The 23598-nt window shown below is 37.9% G+C and overlaps 2 protein-coding genes across 2 annotated transcripts in view; both read right to left on the reverse strand.

Moving 5' to 3' along the window:
• Positions 1-3875, reverse strand: part of LOC134883949 (ras-responsive element-binding protein 1-like) — a 49771-nt gene extending 45896 nt beyond the window's left edge. Inside the window, 1 exon segment of the mRNA XM_063912475.1 lies at positions 3092-3875. Coding sequence (XP_063768545.1) covers positions 3092-3131 — 40 coding nt within the window. The 5' untranslated portion in view covers positions 3132-3875.
• A 10628-nt stretch (positions 3876-14503) lies between these two features.
• Positions 14504-23568, reverse strand: LOC134858017 (coagulation factor XIII A chain-like). Its single transcript, XM_063873854.1, has 10 exons — positions 23546-23568; positions 23345-23463; positions 23163-23270; positions 22910-23084; positions 22615-22753; positions 22413-22516; positions 22253-22341; positions 15327-15480; positions 15045-15155; positions 14504-14674 (listed from the first exon to the last, which is right to left on the reverse strand). The coding sequence occupies exons 2-10, from the start codon at positions 23447-23449 to the stop codon at positions 14652-14654; spliced, it is 1008 nt and encodes a 335-aa protein (XP_063729924.1). The 5' UTR covers positions 23450-23463; positions 23546-23568; the 3' UTR covers positions 14504-14651.
• Positions 23569-23598: the final 30 nt, after the last annotated feature.

Here is a 23598-nt window from a genome sequence, read left to right on the forward strand (position 1 = left end):
CACACACACACACCTATTATCGGCCCTGATGATTTACAGAAATTGATCCTCAACTTCTAATATAGTTTACATTTATCATACAAGCTGCTCTGTTGGTGATGACAGAGGAGTGTGTGTGTGCATGCACAAAAAATAAAAGAGGACTCAGAACAGAGGAAGACCGCCGGACACAAGACACTCTTTGTGTGTGTGTGTGTGTGATCATCCACTACATCATCAGCCGTCAGCATGTTAAAATTTCCACCACCACAGAACACACACACACACACACACACACACACACACACACACACACACACACACACACACACACACACACACACACACACACACACACACACACACAGTGAAGATGAAACAGGAAACCAGGACACAGATACTACAAAATAAAAGCCCTGCAGACTCTCACCCTCCATCTGCACAGATTAAAGACAGAGCCTCAGCAGGGCCTCAGGGCTTTAGAGCGTAGGAGTAAAAACTGCCATAAACTCACTATTAACCGACAGAAATCCACTTTTAAACACACTTTTGGATGAGAAAGACCTTTAAGGGGTAAATGAGGTTGTGTATTCACTAGAAAAGGATTTATAACTGATAGAAAACACTGTTAGTATCAATAAGCAGGATGATGTCCAGAGACCTCCTGAGGTCGGATATAGAGTCAGAAACACATGACTCAGAGAGGAGATGCTGTACGGACATCATCCGCCTGCTGGAGGAGCACCCAGGAGTGATACATGTCCCCTATCTGTAAGAATACAGCAGAGAATAAGCCAGTGAATTAAAACCCTGTTGTGATTGATCAACCGCCCAGAGATGTCCCGCCCCTTAGCCTTCTTAGCCTATCACATACAATGTGTTGGAGCGCTAGCCAATAGCAGCGCCAGTGTTCCATAGGGACGTCACTGAGGTCTGGTAGCAGAAATACAAGCTGTTTGATGGATCAAAGAGGGATTACAGAGGAATTAAAGAGGGATATAAAGGAGGAGAAAGTGTTAGGATGTGCAGTAAACCACAGGAACACTTCAGAGTCTTAGAGAGAGCTGCTGTCAGAGAGTAAACTGGGGTTAAAGTTCCTCTGAGAAATGCAGTAATGATTGAACGAGACAAAGAGATATCTGCACAGCCTGTCAATCATTCACTCAGTTGATGATAAGCTGGAATATAGAAACCATCACAGAGACGTCTTACAGGTCTCCTGCCCACTGAGACTGCTCGGCTCTAAAGGCTTTCATTACACTTCACTAAATATTATGAGGCTTTTATTTTGCAGTATTCGGATAGTCTTCCTGAGAGTGTTTTTAAAAACGTCATCACGCTTACCTTTCTATTCTCCTTCACCCAGCACCAGAATAAAGACATTTAAAGGAGTTTAAAGTGAATATTATTATCCTTTTAAACGCATCTGGTACCTTATTTTAAAAAGGTCTTCAGAAGTGCTTCCTGTTAGTTACAGGGAGTTTATGGAAGCTTTAGGGCAGGTTTTACTCTCCTGGAGTTAGAACAGTGACCTGCTTTGAATGTTAGGGACGTCTTAGTAACTCTGTGTGACTTAAGGGAAGTCTAAGGGAGATTCTAAGGTGTTTTAAGGGAGTTAACAGGAGATACATCTCGGAGAGTAAAATGGAAGTTGTGATGAAACAGAGGGGGGAGGGGGGGATGCAACAGGCGTCCCGTCGCTGCAAGGCGGTGGGGGTGGGGGGGGCACAGAGTAAAGGAAGATGTGAGGAGAAGAGGAGCAGATCCAGACCGATCTGAAGGGGTGGGGTGGGGGGTGGGGGGGGGGGGGGGGGCAGGAAGTAACGAGTGTTTGAGGCGAAATGTGTCTGAGCAAGGTCACCGAGGTGGGGGGGAAGCTGGCGGCTGATAGACTCGCACCGGAAGCGAGGAGATCCGCCCTTCAGAGTAAGAGTCTGAGCACCGCATGCATTTATAGATGAAATGACAGCTAAAGTTGGTTCAAGGGTTTAAATCAAATGAAATACATGTTAGTGAGTTAATATTACAGATAGTTATAATTGTGAAGCTGGATTTGAAGTTTGATTATTACGATTTTAAGCATTATTGTTTTAAAAGCCATTTACTTTCTTTATTTGTATCGATAATTGATTCAATGCATTATATTATTTATGTCTTTCCATGTGCATTCATTTGATAAATATTGTGAAAATGAGCTAAATAAACTCCTAAAAGGGCCTCCTGTTGTTTATCTATAGCAGTAATATAATATCATGCACTATCACCAATAAATGAACAATATCACCAGAGAGAGAAAGCATTATGCAACTTATACTTTATATTCTGTACCCCCTCCTGCCAGAGTTTCTGCACTAAGAGGAAGCCCTCCTGTCAGAACCGCTTCCCTTCTGCACACTGTGTCCTTAAGCATCTCTACATAAACACTGGGTAAAGTGGATAAACCGGTTTAAAGAAAAAAAGCAACAACCAGCAGAGATCTGGATCTAAAGACACAGTGATATCTAAAACCCAGAGGACCCTGAAGGCAGCAGAGGGACGCTTCTCTCCATGACCCTCACTCCAGACAGAACCAGCAGGTCCTGCACCACAAGGTCATTTATCTCACTGAACCCCCTCCATCAGCAACAGGTGCTTTTATTGTGAAGGCTCCCACCGGAAGCGGCTCCGCTCTGCCTCCAACTTTTACACATGGCTCCAGCAGCGAGACTCCGGCCAAAGTGCAGCCGAGATATGATGCTCAAACCCGGCCACAGCAGACTTTGAACCCCCCCCCCCCCCCCACCCCCACCACCACCACCACCATCCGCCCCTACTCCCCCCTCCTCACCGAGAAAACTGCTCATAACCCCTCCAAAAATATGCCCTCTGTGTGTGTGTGTGTGGGGGGGGCTGAAGAGTTGGAGCTGAAGTTAGTTGAGAATGAGGAAGAGCTGAATTCCACCGCTTGGATGCGCATCAAACTAGGAAGCGAGAGGATGAGAGGAAAAAACCCTCCCCCCGCGCTGAGAAAACTGCCCCATAAAAACACACACTTTAGAGTGAACCCCCCCTCCCCTCCAAACATCGACAAACAGTGCGTAAAGTGTGCGTAAAGTGGAAGAAAAGGACTTACGGTGCACTCTGTTCGGGTTGGGCTGCTTGCGCCGAGACATCGTGGCGAGGCTGATGAAGGTGGGGGGGTGAGGGTGGTGATGATGATGATGATGATGGGGGTGAGGAGGGGGGAAGATAAAAAGGAAGGGATGATGATGATGGTCAAAAATAAAAACAGGAGAAGAAGAAGAACGGAGGCTGAGAGACTCGTTCCGGAGAGGAGAGGAATCAAAATGGCGTTTCCGAAGGGATGTGCAAACTTGGACAAACTTTACTCCTGTTTCCTCCTCCTCCTCCTCTTCCTCCTCCCTCCTCCACCTCTTCCTCTCTCCTCTCCCGGGAGAAAAAGCTCGGTAAAAGCAGCTTTCCGGGACTTTTTCCGGACTTTTCTCGGCTGTCCTGTGTGCGCCGCGGTGTGGGAGCTCGCGCTGCGTCTCTAACCCTGATCAGTAAAGCTCATCACGTGTCTGTCTCCAGTCTCCAAGGGGACGTGGCCACCAAGCATCTCCTCTTTACGCACAGATACCGGATTACCCCCCCCCCCCCCCCTCTCCAAAGGGATGGTCGAAACCTCGACGGCGCACAGAAGACCCGGACCTGGAGCAGAACCACTCTTTGACTGACTGCACGCGCAACAGTGTGTCCTTTAATGATCAGAGAGTTAAAGGTGAGTTAAAGCCTCACCTGAGAGACTTTAGCCCCTCCTCCTCTCTGATCCAGACCCCTGAAAACCCCTCTGCGGCTCTCCGGATCCAGTTTACAGCTTTCTCTCTCGGGGAGTTTTTGAAGGTGCTGGAAGATAAGAAGCTGCAGCCCCTCACTCACTGTAGCGGCAGCTGAAGCCAGCTCTCGCGAGGTTTCGAAGCAAACTATAGGCAAGGTTAGAGAGAGATCTCGCGAGAGTTTGTAAGGACGAGAGGCTGCCAACCGTCAGCCTGGAAGAAGCAGTGAGGACCTTCATTTTGAAAAGTGTTTTTCATCCGAAATAAAGAACATTAATAAAGTGTTTCCAGCTGGGATTAACTTTTATAACACTGCAGATTATAATAAAGGCATTTTAAGAGGAAAAGGGGTACAATAATCCAGTCTGTGTGATTATAAACTCTTGTTTTCTCATAAAAACTGGTTAATGCCATTTAAAACAAGTAAATAAAGCTGTGTGTGTTAAATCCTGTGTTAAAAATAAAGGACTGAATAAAATGCTGACTAATATTTAGAGTCTCCTTGTTCAATAAAAAGCTTTAAATAAAGTATAAACATAGATGCATAAATAAGTAAAAGTGAAGTAATTCCACCTTAAAGTCAACATGCAGTTACTTTTATTTATTGTTTTTAGGTTGAATTACTATGTTTATGACTTTATTCATCATTGTAAGGTGGGTTTACCACACTTTAACAGAGTGTTGCATCACCTTCCCTTACCCACTAACATACATGACCTGTGCGTGTAGCATGAGGAGCATCCCAAACTCTGAGCATGTTTACACTCCTTTAAGCTCAAACTAAAGTCCTGGAAACACCCAGTCTTAGCTTTAAGGTGGAATCACTTCCCTTGAGCCTTCATTTAAACGTCTCAAGGCGACTTTACTGGTTTCATAGTGGGTTTACTGGTCTGACTGTGAGTGTTTAAAGAGGGAATCAGGTGAAAGGCCTCACCAAACTACAGGCATACCCAGTCCTCCCACTTTACTTTAAGGGCTTTTAATTTACCTTTAGAAGTTTTAAGGGTTTACTTTATCTTTAGAGGTTTTAAGGGTTTACTTTAACTTTAGATGTTTTAAGGGTTTACTTTATCTTTAGGGGTTTTAAGGGTTTACTTTATCTTTAGAGGTTTTAAGGGTTTACTTTATCTTTAGAGGTTTTAAGGGTTTACTTGAACTTTAGAGGTTTTAAGGGTTTACTTTATCTTTAGGGGTTTTAAGGGTTTACTTTATCTTTAGGGGTTTTAAGGGTTTACTTGAACTTTAGAGGTTTTAAGGGTTTACTTGAACTTTAGAGGTTTTAAGGGTTTACTTGAACTTTAGAGGTTTTAAGGGTTTACTTTATCTTTAGAGGTTTTAAGGGTTTACTTTATCTTTAGGGGTTTTAAGGGTTTACTTGAACTTTAGAGGTTTTAAGGGTTTACTTGAACTTTAGAGGTTTTAAGGGTTTACTTGAACTTTAGAGGTTTTAAGGGTTTACTTTATCTTTAGAGGTTTTAAGGGTTTACTTTATCTTTAGAGGTTTTAAGGGTTTACTTTATCTTTAGAGGTTTTAAGGGTTTACTTTATCTTTAGAGGTTTTAAGGGTTTACTTGAACTTTAGAGGTTTTAAGGGTTTACTTTATCTTTAGAGGTTTTAAGGGTTTACTTTATCTTTAGAGGTTTTAAGGGTTTACTTTATCTTTAGAGGTTTTAAGGGTTTACTTTATCTTTAGAGGTTTTAAGGGTTTACTTTATCTTTAGGGGTTTTAAGGGTTTACTTTATCTTTAGATGTTTTAAGGGTTTACTTGAACTTTAGAGGTTTTAAGGGTTTACTTTAACTTTAGAGGTTTTAAGGGTTTACTTGAACTTTAGAGGTTTTAAGGGTTTACTTTATCTTTAGAGGTTTTAAGGGTTTACTTTATCTTTAGAGGTTTTAAGGGTTTACTTGAACTTTAGAGGTTTTAAGGGTTTACTTTATCTTTAGAGGTTTTAAGGGTTTACTTTATCTTTAGAGGTTTTAAGGGTTTACTTTATCTTTAGATGTTTTAAGGGTTTACTTTATCTTTAGGGGTTTTAAGGGTTTACTTTATCTTTAGAGGTTTTAAGGGTTTACTTTAACTTTAGAGGTTTTAAGGGTTTACTTTATCTTTAGAGGTTTTAAGGGTTTACTTTATCTTTAGAGGTTTTAAGGGTTTACTTTATCTTTAGAGGTTTTAAGGGTTTACTTTAACTTTAGAGGTTTTAAGGGTTTACTTTAACTTTAGAGGTTTTAAGGGTTTACTTTAACTTTAGAGGTTTTAAGGGTTTACTTTATCTTTAGAGGTTTTAAGGGTTTACTTTATCTTTAGAGGTTTTAAGGGTTTACTTTATCTTTAGGGGTTTTAAGGGTTTACTTTATCTTTAGAGGTTTTAAGGGTTTACTTTATCTTTAGAGGTTTTAAGGGTTTACTTTATCTTTAGGGGTTTTAAGGGTTTACTTTATCTTTAGAGGTTTTAAGGGTTTACTTTATCTTTAGAGGTTTTAAGGGTTTACTTTATCTTTAGAGGTTTTAAGGGTTTACTTTATCTTTAGGGGTTTTAAGGGTTTACTTTATCTTTAGAGGTTTTAAGGGTTTACTTTATCTTTAGATGTTTTAAGGGTTTACTTGAACTTTAGAGGTTTTAAGGGTTTACTTTAACTTTAGAGGTTTTAAGGGTTTACTTTATCTTTAGAGGTTTTAGGGGTTTACTTGAACTTTAGAGGTTTTAAGGGTTTACTTTATCTTTAGAGGTTTTAAGGGTTTACTTGAACTTTAGAGGTTTTAAGGGTTTACTTTATCTTTAGATGTTTTAAGGGTTTACTTTATCTTTAGGGGTTTTAAGGGTTTACTTTATCTTTAGGGGTTTTAAGGGTTTACTTTATCTTTAGATGTTTTAAGGGTTTACTTTATCTTTAGGGGTTTTAAGGGTTTACTTTATCTTTAGATGTTTTAAGGGTTTACTTTATCTTTAGAGGTTTTAAGGGTTTACTTTATCTTTAGGGGTTTTAAGGGTTTACTTTATCTTTAGAGGTTTTAAGGGTTTACTTGAACTTTAGAGGTTTTAAGGGTTTACTTTATCTTTAGAGGTTTTAAGGGTTTACTTTATCTTTAGGGGTTTTAAGGGTTTACTTTATCTTTAGAGGTTTTAAGGGTTTACTTTATCTTTAGATGTTTTAAGGGTTTACTTTAACTTTAGAGGTTTTAAGGGTTTACTTTATCTTTAGAGGTTTTAAGGGTTTACTTTAACTTTAGAGGTTTTAAGGGTTTACTTTATCTTTAGAGGTTTTAAGGGTTTACTTTATCTTTAGAGGTTTTAAGGGTTTACTTTATCTTTAGAGGTTTTAAGGGTTTACTTTATCTTTAGATGTTTTAAGGGTTTACTTTAACTTTAGAGGTTTTAAGGGTTTACTTTATCTTTAGAGGTTTTAAGGGTTTACTTTATCTTTAGAGGTTTTAAGGGTTTACTTTATCTTTAGAGGTTTTAAGGGGGTTTCTTTACCCTTAAAGATAAAGGTTTTAAAGGAGGGTTAACTTCACGCTGCAGGAAGTGAGGAGCATCTCAGACTTCTGCATGCCTCAGAGCCGCCCCTCCTCCTCCATCAGCAGCAACAGGCTGAACCAGCCAGAGAGCCTGCAGGGGAGGGGGGAGAAGGGGGAGGAGGATGAGGGGGAGGAGTCTCTGGAGATGGAGGCCTGGCAGGAATGTGAGAGAAGAAGAAGAGGAGCAGCGAGGAGACTCAAGTTAACAATCAAAGTTTAAATTTAGTGAGAGCATGACACCAGTTATTTAACTACACACACACACACACACACACACACACACACACACACACACACACACACACACACACAGACTGCTGACTGCAGGTTTAAACGGGGCCTGCCGATGAAGAGTTTACCAATAACTCTCTATGAATACATCTCAGTTTAAACATGCAGTGTTTGTTTAGGCACTTCACTTCCTTACATCTAGAGGTAACAGCAGGGTGAGGGTGAAACCACTTTAGAGTCAAATAAAATCACCTTAAAAGAGTTAAAGACATGGATTTAGATAGAGGATGCTCTTTCTCCTTCTGTTAATGTATGAAACTATCTCTCTGAAGCCTGGATGGACTCAGCGTAGTGTAGCTTAGCATAAAGACTGGAAGGAAAGTGAGCTAAAGGCTAGCAGTAGCATGCTGACATGCAGGTTTAGGGTTATCATCTTTCTTTCCTTTGTAGCTAAGGATTGAAGTAAACACAAAGCTGAGTGGTGTGTGTGTGTGTGTGTGTGTGTGTGTGTGTGTGTGTGTGTGTGTGTGTGTGTGTGTGTGTGTGTGTGTGTGTGTGTGTGTGTGTGTGTGTGTGTGAGATGGGCTTGTTGTCTCTCAATGGATTAATTTGAATTGAAAAGTGGCCCGTTGAGGTGAAAAGCAGTGATTGGATTAGTGATGTAATGCCGTTAGCTGCTTGTGTGTGTGTGTGTGTGTGTGTGTGTGTGTGTGTGTGTGTGTGTGTCAGTGTCTGTTTCTGCCTGATCAGATCCTCCTAAGAGATGAATATCCTTCTGCAGGACTCTTACTCACTGTTTGTGAAATGTATTTTGACTCTCAGGGCCACTGTACATGTTGATGTTTAAAAAAGTTAGAAGCTTTTCAAAATAAAAGCCCCTCTCTCTCTCTTTCTCTCTCTCTCTCTCTGTCTGTCTCTCTCACACTCTCTCGTACTCTCACTCTCTCTCTCTCTCTCTCACTGAGGAGAGTGTGATGTTATTTATCGGACCGTAACCATGGAGGCATCGCCTGGCAACAACCCATCGCCAACAAAAGGGAGGACTCATCCATTCATCCAGGAGGGGGGAGAGGGGAGAGGAGGGGAGGGGGGGAGGAGGAGGAGAGGCATCCCCAAAGTGTGCAGAGTCTGGAAATAGAGGTTAAAATGAGCCAGTGAACACTGGGGCATTTACAGGAAGCATGGGGACAGAGCTACACAGATTAAGTGCAATGAACTACAAACATGGCCGACACATCTCCACCTCCTGCTCCTTAAAACACATCTCTTTCACACCTGAGAGATTTTAAAGTTTCACAGAGGAAAAAGCTGTGAAACAAGCCGCAGTTGTTAAGAATGCATTGGACAACAAACATGACCGAGGAGCTCTTCTCTCCCTTTCTCCTCTCAGACACCTCTCTCTCTCTTTCTCCAGGAGAAGAAGAGGAGAAGCACATGTGGTTTTAGAGCTCAGGAAACAGCATGTGCTGGGCATCTCCCCCCCCCCCCCACTGACAGGTGTTGGTGTCATGTGACCACTGCCTGTCCAGACAACGCTCCAATGATGATGGAGGAGGAGGAGGAGGAGGGTTTCATCAACAACTGTGTCCACTCTTCTCAAGATCTCTGCAGATCTGCTGCTCACTTTAGGGATGCCTCTCCTCCTCCTCCTCCTCCTCCTCCTCCTCCTCCTCCTCCTCCTCCATTTTTGTGGTTTAATGCGTTCCTGTTGTCTGTTTGGCTCTGTGTGTTTACAAACTATTCCACACAACCACACAGCCTGTTGACATCTGTCTCTCTGTGAAACATAACAGACTCTCAGGTGTGAAAGAGATGTTTTTGAAGATAGAAGATAGAAATAGAATGGGAGGATGAAACCCTCTTTATTGTCACATGCACACAGCAGCGCACACACAGTGAAATTGGTCCTCTGCATTTAACCCATCCTATACAAGGAGCAGTGGGCAGCTATCGTGCAGCTCCCGAAGGAGCAGGAGGTGAAGATGTGTCGGCCATATTTGTAGTTCAATGCACTTAATTCAGGCTCTATTTAAGCCACTTTTTAAGCTGTTGCCAAGCTCTGCAGATCTTTTCCTCCTCCTCCTCCTCTGCAGAGAGAAAGTGTGAGCGGGGGGGAGGGGGGAACCGGTTCCCAATGACGGATGATTTGTGGCTAACAGTTGTTTGCCTGCAGGCCGACGCTCAGAGACGAGGAGAGGCAGCTGACCCTGAACTCACCACGTTGCTTTCAATGCTGCTGTATCTCAGTGAGGAGACTACAGGTCAAAGAGAGGGGGTTCAGGAGCAGGGGGGGGGGCTGACGTTCCTGCAGTTTGATGCACTCAATGTTGCACTCCTGCACTTACAAGGCCAGAGAGCAGTCACTTCTTCTTCTGTCTCTAAAAATGTTGCAACAGGTTTTTATAATAAAGGAGGGATTGTTGGTCGCACAGTTTTTTTTTATCCTTTTCAAGAGGAAAATGTCCTCACTGTATAGTCTGGAGAGCACTGTGTGTGTGTGTGTGTGTGTGTGTGTGTGTGTGTGTGTGTGTGTGTGTGTGTGTGTGTGTGTGTGTGTGTGTGTGTGTGTGTGTGTGTGTGTGTGTGGTATCTGGACAGACCAGTTTTGTGATGCTGATACATTAGATACCGTGACGACGACAGCTCACCTGTTGCTGTCGTCGGGGGATGGGGGTGTTGACCGACAAAGACACACACGCAAACACACACACACACACACACACACACACACACACACACACACACACACACACACACACACAGACTGCTGACTGCAGGGTTTAAACGGGGCCTGCCGATGAAGAGTTTACCAATAACTCTCTATGAATACATCTCAGTTTAAACATGCAGTGTTTGTTTAGGCACTTCACTTCCTTACATCTAGAGGTAACAGCAGGGTGAGTGTGTGTGTGTGTGTGTGTGTGTGTGTGTGTGTGTGTGTGTGTGTGTGTGTGTGTGTGTGTGTGTGAGATGGGCTTGTTGTCTCTCAATGGATTAATTTGAATTGAAAAGTGGCCCGTTGAGGTGAAAAGCAGTGATTGGATTAGTGATGTAATGCCGTTAGCTGCTTGTGTGTGTGTGTGTGTGTCAGTGTCTGTTTCTGCCTGATCAGATCCTCCTAAGAGATGAATATCCTTCTGCAGGACTCTTACTCACTGTTTGTGAAATGTATTTTGACTCTCAGGGCCACTGTACATGTTGATGTTTAAAAAAGTTAGAAGCTTTTAAGGTGTAGTAAATAAGGTGACTGCTGTCGCTGTTGCTCTAGTGGAGTATCTATTATATTTTCTGATCATTTTTATTATTACATCACAGATCCAATATAAAAATACAACATATTAAGTAGCATTATAATATGAATAATATATATATATATAGTGTTTTACAAAATAACAACAAATTACATTATTGGCAAAAATAAGAAATAAATGAGAAGTCATAAAAGCCTTCGACAGGGTTTGGTTTGGAGTCTGCTTTTATTAGTAGTAGAAAGGGTTTCATTAACATAAGAGTGAAGTAAAAGATTGAATGACATTTAATGTCATCCTGAAATGAAGAAGGTGATTAAAGTGATTATAAATCAGACAGAGGAGGGTCTACCTGCACGCAGCTCCTCAAGGATATGTTCTCTCATTAGTTCAGGACTGTTTCATTGATTTTCATCTACACAAAGTAAAGTCTGTATTTTTTTGTCCTTTAAACTTGACTTGTTTTACTAAACCCTAAATAATTACATGTTCGTAGTTTCTTTTAAATGTTTAATGAATGGGATATTTTGTCTCTAAAGAACAGAATCATTTTCACTTAAGATAATATTTGTATTATGTCCAATATTTACCTCAGTATTATATTTATATAATATATGTCTATGTTTGCCTTAAAACTTGTTCTACTGAAATAAACTCACAGTAAAATGTTTTTAAATTTGCAGAATAAAGTATTATTAAAACTCTTTAACTAATATGGATACTTTAAGGAGACTTAGTGAAATAGAATATCCCTCAATCCTCCGACTGAAGCAATCTGACCTCCTGGTATTTAAAGGAAATGAAAGCAGAATTGAAATCACTGAAGTGAAGTTTGAAGCAGCTGTGATTGGTGGAAAAGTGAAGAGGGGCGGGGTCACATCTCTGTGGACCAATCATCTCAGGCGGTGATGGTGACAAAAGCCACTCCGCAAACCTGAGAACCCAACCAGTAAATTAATAATAACAATAACAATAAAGAAATAAATAACAATAATAAATAATAACAACAATAGTAATAATAATAAATAACAATAAATAAATAATAATACAGATAAATAATAACAACAATAGTAATAATAATAAATAAATAACAATAAATAAATAATAATACAGATAAATAATAACAACAATAGTAATAATAATAAATAACAATAATAAATAATAATACAGATAAATAATAACAACAATAGTAATAATAATAAATAACAATAAATAAATAATAATACAGATAAATAATAACAACAATAGTAATAATAATAAATAAATAACAATAAATAAATAATAATACAGATAAATATAACACAATAGAAATAAAATAATAATAAATAACATAATAAATAATAACAGAAAATAATAACAAAATAGTAATATAGAAATAAATAAACAATAAATATAATACGATAATAATACAACAATAGTAATATAAATAATAACAATAAAATAATAAACAACAATAGTAATAATAATAAATAACAATAAATAATAATAATACAGATAAATAATAACAACAATAGTATAATAAAAATAAATACAAAATAAAATAATAATACAGATAAATAATAACAACAATAGTAATAATAATAATAAATAACAATAATAAATAATAAAAATACAGATAAATAATAACAAACAAAAGTAAAATAAAATAAAATACAACAATAAATAATAATAATACAGATAAATAAGTAGACAACAAAAGTTTAATAATAATAAATAAATAACAATAAAAATAAGTAATGAGAAACTAGAAAAATTAATTAACAACAATAGTAATAATAAGTAATAAGTAAATAAATAACAATAATAAATAATATACAGATAAATAATAACAACAACAGTAATAAGAATAAATAACAATAATAAATAATAATGATACAGATAAATAATTACAAAAATAGTAATAATAAGAAATAAATAACATAATAAATAATAATGATACACATTATTTATTATAATATTAATAAAGATGAAATAATAAAACTAATGATATGTAACGGTTTGTGATTTAACGTTTCTCTCTTCATGTATTTTTAATAGAGCTGTCCTGTTTATTATGGGTATTATAACGCTGTGAATACAGGTGAGGGTGGGGGGGTTTTACCCCCTGTCTGAGGTTGCTGCAGTCCATCACGCCCACCAAGACCCTGTAGCCCTCCAGCCGAGGAGAAAGGACTCCGTCCAGAAGATCTCAGCCCCCGGTTTCAATGGTTATATCACGGGGGTGGGGGGATGAAACAAATAATAAAAAAGCACTTCAACACTAAAAAATAAATACTGAAATAAAATAAGAACAAATCAAAATAAATACACACACCATAAGAAATGTGTGTGTGTGTGTGTGTGTGTGTGTGTGTACCTGTAGTATCTGGAGCAGCTGCTCATGAGGCCTGGGCCCCTCCATGGTCAGCTGGACGTTCTGCAGGGGAAGCTGAACGAGTTTGTTAACGGAGACTGGAAACTACCCATCACCTCTGGCCCACCGTGAGAGCCCCGCTCAGCCTTCAGGAGCACAGAGACATATGATATAGGGATATAATACCTTTATAATTATAATATATATATTATATTATAAGGTAAGTGTATAATAATAAAATATATTATATATATATTATAAACCTTTATTTAAATATAATATATATATTTAGAATAATTATATATAATATTCTTAAATATAATATAAAAATTATATATGATAATATAATATATACCTTATATTATATAATATATATATATAAAAATATAAATTATGATTTTTAATATTAGGTATAAATAATAATAATAAAATATATATCGAATACCTTATTATATATAATATATATATTAAATATTATATAATAATATATTAATATATAAATATATTATAGATATATATATATCATTATATACCTTATATATATAATATATTATATATAATATATATATTATATATTATATAAGGTATATGAATAATAATTCTATGATACTCTTAATTATAAAATAAAAAATATATTATAAGGTATATAAAATATATTTATTATATATAAAAACCTACAAATATAATAATATATTATATATATATTGATATATATATATAAAATAAATATATAATATATATATTATATAATATGAGAGGTATTTAATAAAAAGTTAATCTATATATTATAAACCTTATTATTATAATAAATAAAGGTATATAATATATATAATATAAATAAATATATATATTTATATTATAATATATTATATATTTTATATATTATCTAAATGATTTGTTACCTGCAGGTGAGGTTTGGTGAGTCTTCAGGTCTCACCAGCTTCTGGGTCTGTCACTGGATTGGCCTCTGGACTGAGTCCGTCACCAATGAGTGCAAGCAGAAGCTAGAGGCCCCGCCGAGGGGGTGTACCCTCCCCCGCTCTGGGACTCCTCTAACCTACGCTCTTCCCACCTCACAGCAGCTTCAATAAAAAGGTAGGAATAAATTAAAACAGGTAAAATCAACAAGAAATAAAAAGGAAAATAGCAGGTGAAGTGGATATAAAGTCTGCTGGCTCCAACTGAACTGGCCTCTCTGTGTAACTGCAGCTGGTTACTCCAGGTGTGATAATACGAGCAGTGATTGGTGTGTGTGTGTGTGTGTGTGGGTGTGTGTGTGTGTGTGTGTGTGTGTGTGTGTGTGTGTGTGTGTGTGTGTGTGTGTGTGTGTGTGTGTGTGTGTGTGTGAGGAGGCTCACTCTCATTGGCCGGCACGGTGACGGTGTGAAGGTGCGGTCTCTGAGCCGATTGGCTATGACCCCGGTGTAGTAAACAACGGCTCCGCCAGGTGAGCCTGGATGGTTCTGGAGGCATCGCCCTGGTTCGTGAATTCCACCTGCAGGACTACATCCCTGACCCAGGTACACCTGGAGCACAGGTACACACCCTGTTCAATACTGCTGTGTACTACTGTGTACTACTGTGACTACTGTGTACTGCTGTGTACTGCTGTGTACTACTGTGTACTACTGTGTACTGCTGTGTACTACTGTGTACTACGTGTACTACTGTGTACTGCTGTGTACTACTGTGTACTGCTGTGTACTACTGTGTACTACTGTGTACTACTGTGTACTACTGTGTACTGCTGTGTACTACTGTGTACTGCTGTGTACTGCTGTGTACTACTGTGTACTGCTGTGTACTGCTGTGTACTACTGTGTACTACTGTGTACTGCTGTGATCTGCTGCAGAGGAAGGAGGAGGTAGCTGAGCCAGGTGGGCCAGGGTAGCTACCTGTGCAGCATTGATGAGCACAGACAGCTGAGTCTCCGGGACGTCGGAGTGGATCCCTCACACAGCCGTACTCCTCGGCCCGGGACATCGTCCTGGCGTCCTCTGCACTACCTGTAGCGCCAGGTAACAGGAAGTGTGTTACCTTCAGGATACTGGTAGTTGTGTGTGTGTGTGTGTGTGTGTGTGTGTGTGTGTGTGTGTGTGTGTGTGTGTGTGTGTGTGTGTGTGTGTGTGTGTGTGTGTGTGTGTGTGTGTGATTGTGTGTGTGTGTGTGTCTCTTACCTTCAGTGTGCTTGTAGGTGTGTGTGATGTCAGAGGGGCTGCTGCTGCCCACTGCCTTGGTGAAAATAGAATGCCCGATGTAGGTCTTCTCCACCCTGAAGGGGGTCAGCGTGCCGTAGCGGTCCCTCTTATGGAAGACCACATCGCTATTCACCTGAAGAACATCAGATCACTAATCATTAATCACTAATCACTAATCATTAATCATTAATCACTAATCACTAACCGTTAATCATTAATCAGTAATCACTGATCAGTAATCATTAATCATTAATCAGCAATCAGCAATCACTAATCACTAACCGTTAATCATTAATCAGTAATCACTGATCAGTAATCATTAATCACTAATCAGTAATCAGCAATCAGCAATCAGCAATCAGTAATCAGCAATCACTAATCACTAATCACTAATCAGTAATCAGTAATCACTAATCAGTAATCAGTAATCAGTAATCACTAATCAGTTATCACTAATCAGTAATCACTAATCACTAATCAGCAATCAGCAATCACTAATCAGCAATCAGCAATCACTAATCAGTAATCACTATTCAGTAATCAGTAATCACTAATCACTAATCAGTAATCAGTAATCAGTAATCACTAATCACTAATCAGCAATCAGTAATCACTAATCAGTAATCACTAATCACTAATCAGCAATCAGCAATCAGCAATCACTAATCAGTAATCACTAATCACTAATCAGTAATCAGTAATCACTAATCAGTAATCACTAATCAGCAATCACTAATCACTAATCAGTAATCAGTAATCACTAATCAGTAATCACTAATCAGCAATCACTAATCAGTAATCAGTAATCAGTAATCACTAATCACTAATCAGTAATCAGTAATCACTAATCAGTAATCAGTGATCACTAATCAGTAATCACTAATCACTAATCAGTAATCAGCAATCAGCAATCACTAATCACTAATCAGTAATCAGTAATCACTAATCAGTAATCACTAATCAGCAATCAGCAATCACTAATCAGTAATCACTAATCACTAATCAGTAATCAGTAATCAGCAATCAGCAATCAGCAATCACTAATCACTAATCACTAATCACTAATCAGTAATCAGTAATCAGTAATCACTAATCAGTAATCACTAATCACTAATCAGTAATCAGCAATCAGCAATCAGCAATCACTAATCACTAATCACTAATCAGTAATCAGCAATCAGTAATCAGTAATCAGTAATCACTAATCACTAATCACTAATCAGTAATCAGTAATCACTAATCAGTAATCACTAATCACTAATCAGTAATCACTAATCAGTAATCAGTAATCAGTAATCACTAATCACTAATCAGTAATCAGTAATCACTAATCAGTAATCAGCAATCACTAATCACTAATCAGTAATCAGTAATCAGCAATCAGTAATCAGTAATCAGTAATCAGTAATCACTAATCACTAATCACTAATCAGTAATCAGTAATCACTAATCAGTAATCACTAATCACTAATCAGTAATCACTAATCACTAATCAGTAATCAGTAATCAGTAATCAGTAATCAGTAATCAGTAATCACTAATCACTAATCAGTAATCAGTAATCAGTAATCAGTAATCAGTAATCAGTAATCACTAATCACTAATCAGTAATCACTAATCACTAATCAGTAATCAGTAATCAGTAATCACTAATCACTAATCAGTAATCAGCAATCAGCAATCAGTAATCACTAATCACTAATCACTAATCACTAATCAGTAATCAGCAATCAGTAATCAGTAATCAGCAATCAGTAATCACTAATCAGTAATCAGTAATCAGTAATCACTAATCACTAATCAGTAATCAGTAATCACTAATCACTAATCAGCAATCAGTAATCAGTAATCAGTAATCACTAATCACTAATCAGTAATCACTAATCAGTAATCACTAATCACTAATCACTAATCAGCAATCAGCAATCAGTAATCAGTAATCAGTAATCAGTAATCAGTAATCACTAATCAGCAATCAGTAATCAGTAATCAGTAATCACTAATCAGTAATCACTAATCACTAATCAGTAATCACTAATCACTAATCAGCAATCAGTAATCAGCAATCAGTAATCAGTAATCAGTAATCAGTAATCACTAATCAGTAATCAGTAATCACTAATCACTAATCAGTAATCAGCAATCACTAATCAGTAATCAGTAATCACTAATCACTAATCAGTAATCACTAATCAGTAATCAGTAATCAGTAATCACTAATCAGTAATCACTAATCACTAATCAGCAATCAGTAATCAGTAATCAGTAATCAGTAATCAGTAATCACTAATCACTAATCAGTAATCACTAATCAGCTAATCAGTAATCAGCAATCACTAATCAGTAATCAGTAATCACTAATCACTAATCAGTAATCACTAATCAGTAATCAGTAATCAGTAATCACTAATCAGTAATCACTAATCACTAATCAGCAATCAGTAATCAGTAATCAGTAATCAGTAATCAGCAATCACTAATCAGTAATCACTAATCACTAATCACTAATCAGCAATCACTAATCAGTAATCAGTAATCAGTAATCACTAATCACTAATCAGTAATCAGTAATCAGCAATCACTAATCACTAATCAGTAATCAGTAATCACTAATCACTAATCAGTAATCACTAATCAGTAATCAGTAATCAGCAATCAGCAATCACTAATCAGCAATCACTAATCAGTAATCAGTAATCACTAATCACTAATCAGTAATCACTAATCAGCAATCACTAATCAGTAATCACTAATCACTAATCAGCAATCAGTAATCACTAATCAGTAATCACTAATCACTAATCAGCAATCAGCAATCACTAATCAGTAATCAGTAATCACTAATCAGCAATCACTAATCAGTAATCACTAATCACTAATCAGCAATCAGCAATCACTAATCACTAATCACTAATCAGTAATCACTAATCAGCAATCACTAATCAGTATCACTAATCACTAATCATCAATCAGCAATCACTAATCAGTAATCACTAATCACTAATCAGCAATCAGTAATCACTAATCAGTAATCACTAATCAGCAATCACTAATCACTAATCACTAATCAGTAATCAGCAATCAGTAATCAGTAATCAGCAATCAGTAATCACTAATCAGTAATCACTAATCAGTAATCACTAATCAGTAATCAGCAATCACTAATCAGTAATCACTAATCACTAATCAGTAATCACTAATCACTAATCAGCAATCAGTAATCACTAATCACTAATCACTAATCAGCAATCACTAATCACTAATCACTAATCAGTAATCAGCAATCAGTAATCAGTAATCAGCAATCAGTAATCAGCAATCACTAATCAGCAATCACTAATCAGTAATCACTAATCAGTAATCAGTAATCAGCAATCACTAATCACTAATCACTAATCAGTAATCAGTAATCAGCAATCACTAATCACTAATCAGTAATCACTAATCAGTAATCAGCAATCACTAATCAGTAATCAGCAATCACTAATCAGTAATCAGCAATCAGTAATCACTAATCAGCAATCACTAATCAGTAATCAGCAATCACTAATCAGTAATCACTAATCAGCAATCACTAATCAGTAATCACTAATCAGCAATCACTAATCAGTAATCACTAATCAGCAATCACTAACCCTAATCACTAATCACTAATCAGCAATCAGTAATCAGTAATCAGCAATCAGTAATCAGTATCAGTAATCAGCAATCAGTAATCACTAATCACTAATCAGCAATCAGTAATCACTAATCACTAATCAGCAATCAGTAATCAGTAATCAGCAATCACTAATCAGTAATCAGCAATCAGTAATCAGTAATCAGCAATCACTAATCAGTAATCACTAATCAGCAATCACTAATCAGTAATCACTAATCAGCAATCACTAATCAGTAATCACTAATCAGTAATCAGCAATCAGTAATCAGTAATCAGCAATCACTAATCACTAATCACTAATCAGCAATCACTAATCAGTAATCACTAATCAGCAATCACTAACCCTAATCACTAATCAGTAATCAGCAATCAGTAATCAGTAATCAGCAATCAGTAATCAGTAATCAGTAATCAGCAATCACTAATCAGTAATCAGCAATCACTAATCAGTAATCAGTAATCAGTAATCAGTAATCAGCAATCACTAATCAGTAATCACTAATCACTAATCACTAATCAGCAATCAGTAATCAGCAATCAGTAATCAGTAATCAGTAATCACTAATCACTAATCAGTAATCACTAATCAGTAATCACTAATCAGTAATCAGTAATCACTAATCACTAATCAGTAATCACTAATCAGTAATCAGTGATCACTAATCAGTAATCAGTAATCAGTAATCAGTAATCAGTAATCAGTGATCACTAATCAGTAATCAGTAATCACTAATCAGCAATCACTAATCACTAATCACTAATCAGTAATCACTAATCAGTAATCAGCAATCAGCAATCAGTAATCAGTAATCAGTAATCACTAATCACTAATCAGTAATCACTAATCAGTAATCACTAATCAGTAATCAGTAATCACTAATCACTAATCAGTAATCACTAATCAGTAATCAGTGATCACTAATCAGTAATCAGTAATCAGTAATCAGTAATCAGTAATCAGTGATCACTAATCAGTAATCAGTAATCACTAATCAGTAATCACTAATCAGTAATCACTAATCAGTAATCAGTAATCAGTAATCACTAATCAGTAATCACTAATCAGTAATCAGTAATCACTAATCACTAATCAGTAATCACTAATCAGTAATCAGTAATCACTAATCACTAATCAGTAATCAGTAATCACTAATCAGTAATCACTAATCAGTAATCAGTAATCAGTAATCAGTAATCACTAATCAGCAATCACTAATCAGCAATCAGTAATCAGCAATCAGTAATCAGTAATCACTAATCACTAATCACTAATCAGTAATCAGTAATCAGTAATCACTAATCAGCAATCACTAATCAGCAATCAGTAATCAGCAATCAGCAATCAGTAATCAGTAATCACTAATCACTAATCACTAATCAGTAATCACTAATCAGTAATCAGTAATCAGTAATCAGTAATCACTAATCAGTGATCACTAATCAGTAATCACTAATCAGTAATCACTAATCAGTAATCACTAATCAGTAATCAGTAATCAGTAATCAGCAATCAGTAATCACTAATCAGTAATCAGTAATCACTAATCACTAATCAGTAATCACTAATCAGTAATCAGTAATCAGTAATCACTAATCAGCAATCAGTAATCAGTAATCAGTAATCAGTAATCAGTAATCACTAATCAGCAATCAGTTATCACTAATCAGCAATCAGTAATCAGTAATCAGTAATCACTAATCAGCAATCACTAATCAGTAATCAGTAATCAGTAATCAGTAATCACTAATCAGTAATCACTAATCAGCAATCACTAATCAGTAATCACTAATCAGTAATCAGTAATCAGTAATCAGTAATCACTAATCAGTGATCACTAATCAGTAATCAGTAATCACTAATCAGTAATCACTAATCAGTAATCACTAATCAGTAATCAGTAATCACTAATCAGTAATCACTAATCAGTAATCAGTAATCACTAATCACTAATCAGTAATCACTAATCAGTAATCAGTAATCAGTAATCACTAATCAGCAATCACTAATCAGCAATCAGTAATCAGTAATCACTAATCAGTAATCACTAATCACTAATCAGCAATCACTAATCACTAATCAGTAATCAGTAATCAGTAATCACTAATCAGTAATCACTAATCAGTAATCACTAATCAGCAATCACTAATCAGTAATCACTAATCACTAATCACTAATCAGTAATCACTAATCAGTAATCAGTAATCAGCAATCAGTAATCAGCAATCACTAATCAGTAATCACTAATCAGTAATCACTAATCAGTAATCACTAATCACTAATCAGTAATCACTAATCACTAATCAGCAATCACTAATCAGTAATCACTAATCAGTAATCAGTAATCAGTAATCAGTAATCACTAATCACTAATCAGCAATCACTAATCAGTAATCAGTAATCAGCAATCAGTAATCAGTAATCACTAATCACTAATCAGTAATCACTAATCAGCAATCACTAATCAGCAATCACTAATCACTAATCAGTAATCACTAATCACTAATCAGCAATCACTAATCAGTAATCACTAATCAGTAATCAGTAATCAGTAATCACTAATCACTAATCAGCAATCACTAATCAGTAATCACTAATCAGTAATCAGTAATCACTAATCAGTAATCACTAATCAGTAATCAGTAATCACTAATCACTAATCAGTAATCACTAATCAGTAATCAGTAATCACTAATCACTAATCAGCAATCACTAATCAGTAATCACTAATCAGTAATCAGTAATCAGTAATCACTAATCAGTAATCAGTAATCAGTAATCAGCAATCAGCAATCACTAATCACTAATCAGTAATCAGTAATCAGTAATCAGTAATCAGTAATCACTAATCACTAATCAGTAATCACTAATCACTAATCAGCAATCACTAATCAGTAATCACTAATCAGTAATCAGTAATCAGTAATCACTAATCACTAATCAGCAATCACTAATCAGTAATCACTAATCAGTAATCAGTAATCACTAATCAGCAATCACTAATCAGTAATCACTAATCAGTAATCAGTAATCAGTAATCAGTAATCAGCAATCACTAATCAGTAATCACTAATCAGTAATCAGCAATCAGTAATCACTAATCAGCAATCACTAATCAGTAATCACTAATCAGTAATCAGTAATCAGCAATCACTAATCAGTAATCAGTAATCACTAATCAGTAATCAGTAATCAGTAATCAGTAATCAGCAGGACTCATTGACGTGTCCCCGGAGGGTCTGAGACCTCAGCGAAGACGAAGCCAGCGTCGTACGGGTGGCACAGGAGGCCCTCCTTTATGGCGGCCACAGGGGCGGGGCCACAGCGGTAATGACCTGGGGACAGGAACACCTGTGACTGCCTGGGTCTGTTTGTAGTCCTTTTCATCTCTTTGTAGTTCTCTTACCGTCGCTGCTCTCCTGAGGCGTGCTGTCCACGACCTGCCATCCTCCGAGGCCGGGAGGGAGGTCCGGGCGGGTGACGAAGGCCTCGTTCCAGCAGTGGTAGTTCCTGACGAGGAGGAGGAGGAGGAGGAGGAGGAGGAGGACAGATAAGTATTGTGTCAGTGTGTAGTTCTTTTGTGTCAGTGTGTAGTTCTTCTGACCCACCAGATGGAGTCCCTGGTGTTGCGTTCGTCGGGGGACCCGTCCATCTTGAAGATTAGGTCTGTCTTCAGGTTTCCTGTGTTGTCGTGAGCCGAGTTAAAGTTGGTGATGACTCGGCACGGGATGCCCAGCGCGCGCAGGACTGTGAGGGGAAGCATAACCATCAGAGAGGAAACCCCTAAGCCGGGGGTCTTACAGGTGCTGAGACCCCAACAGGGTGTCTCTCAGGTGTGTGTTGAGGGCCTAACAGGTGCCAAGACCCCGGCAGCTTGTCTCTATGGTGTGTTGAGGGTCTTACAGGTGTTGAAGACTCCAGCGAACACCCAGCACTGGGCGAAGCTGACGGGCACCCCGGTGTTGGCGTACTCTTGCAGGATCCTCACGCTGCCGGTCCAGGAGGTCGGGGGGCGTCCCAAGGAGAAGTCCTCGCTCCAGTTCCCCACACACACCCCATTATCGTCCTGGGAGTTGATCTGGGGGGGTCAAAGGTGTCAGAGGTCAGGGGGCTAATTCTGGACCAGGTCTACATGCATATATCTGGGGTTCCTCACCATGGCCGAGCCTTTCCGCAGCAGCTTGATGGCGTCGCCGCGGTTAGAGATCGGCATCCGGGCCGAGTCCAGCAGGTAGATGCAGGCGTCCAGGATCCCCCGCTCAAACTGCAGGGGAGGTGGGACTCATTATACTGCAAGTGTGTGAGTGTGTGTGTGTGTGTGTGTGTGTGTGTGTGTACCTGTCCGTAGACCCAGTCCCTGTGACTCAGAGCCCCCACTGATCCCTGGTAGATGGTCCCGTAGTCTGAGAGGACGTACTCCTGCCGCTCCGCCTCGTTAGGCATGAACACCGAGTCCTCTGCAACAGAGAGACCGTCAGAGACCTGGACCCCTGCAGGCCCCCCCCTCACCTGGACCCCTTGCAGCCCCCCCCCCCTCACCTGGACACCATGCGTTGAACAGCAGGTACTGCGGGGGTGGCGTCCCCCCCCCG

Source organism: Eleginops maclovinus, chromosome 21, assembly GCF_036324505.1.
Source record: "Eleginops maclovinus isolate JMC-PN-2008 ecotype Puerto Natales chromosome 21, JC_Emac_rtc_rv5, whole genome shotgun sequence".
Classification (NCBI taxonomy): domain Eukaryota; kingdom Metazoa; phylum Chordata; class Actinopteri; order Perciformes; family Eleginopidae; genus Eleginops; species Eleginops maclovinus.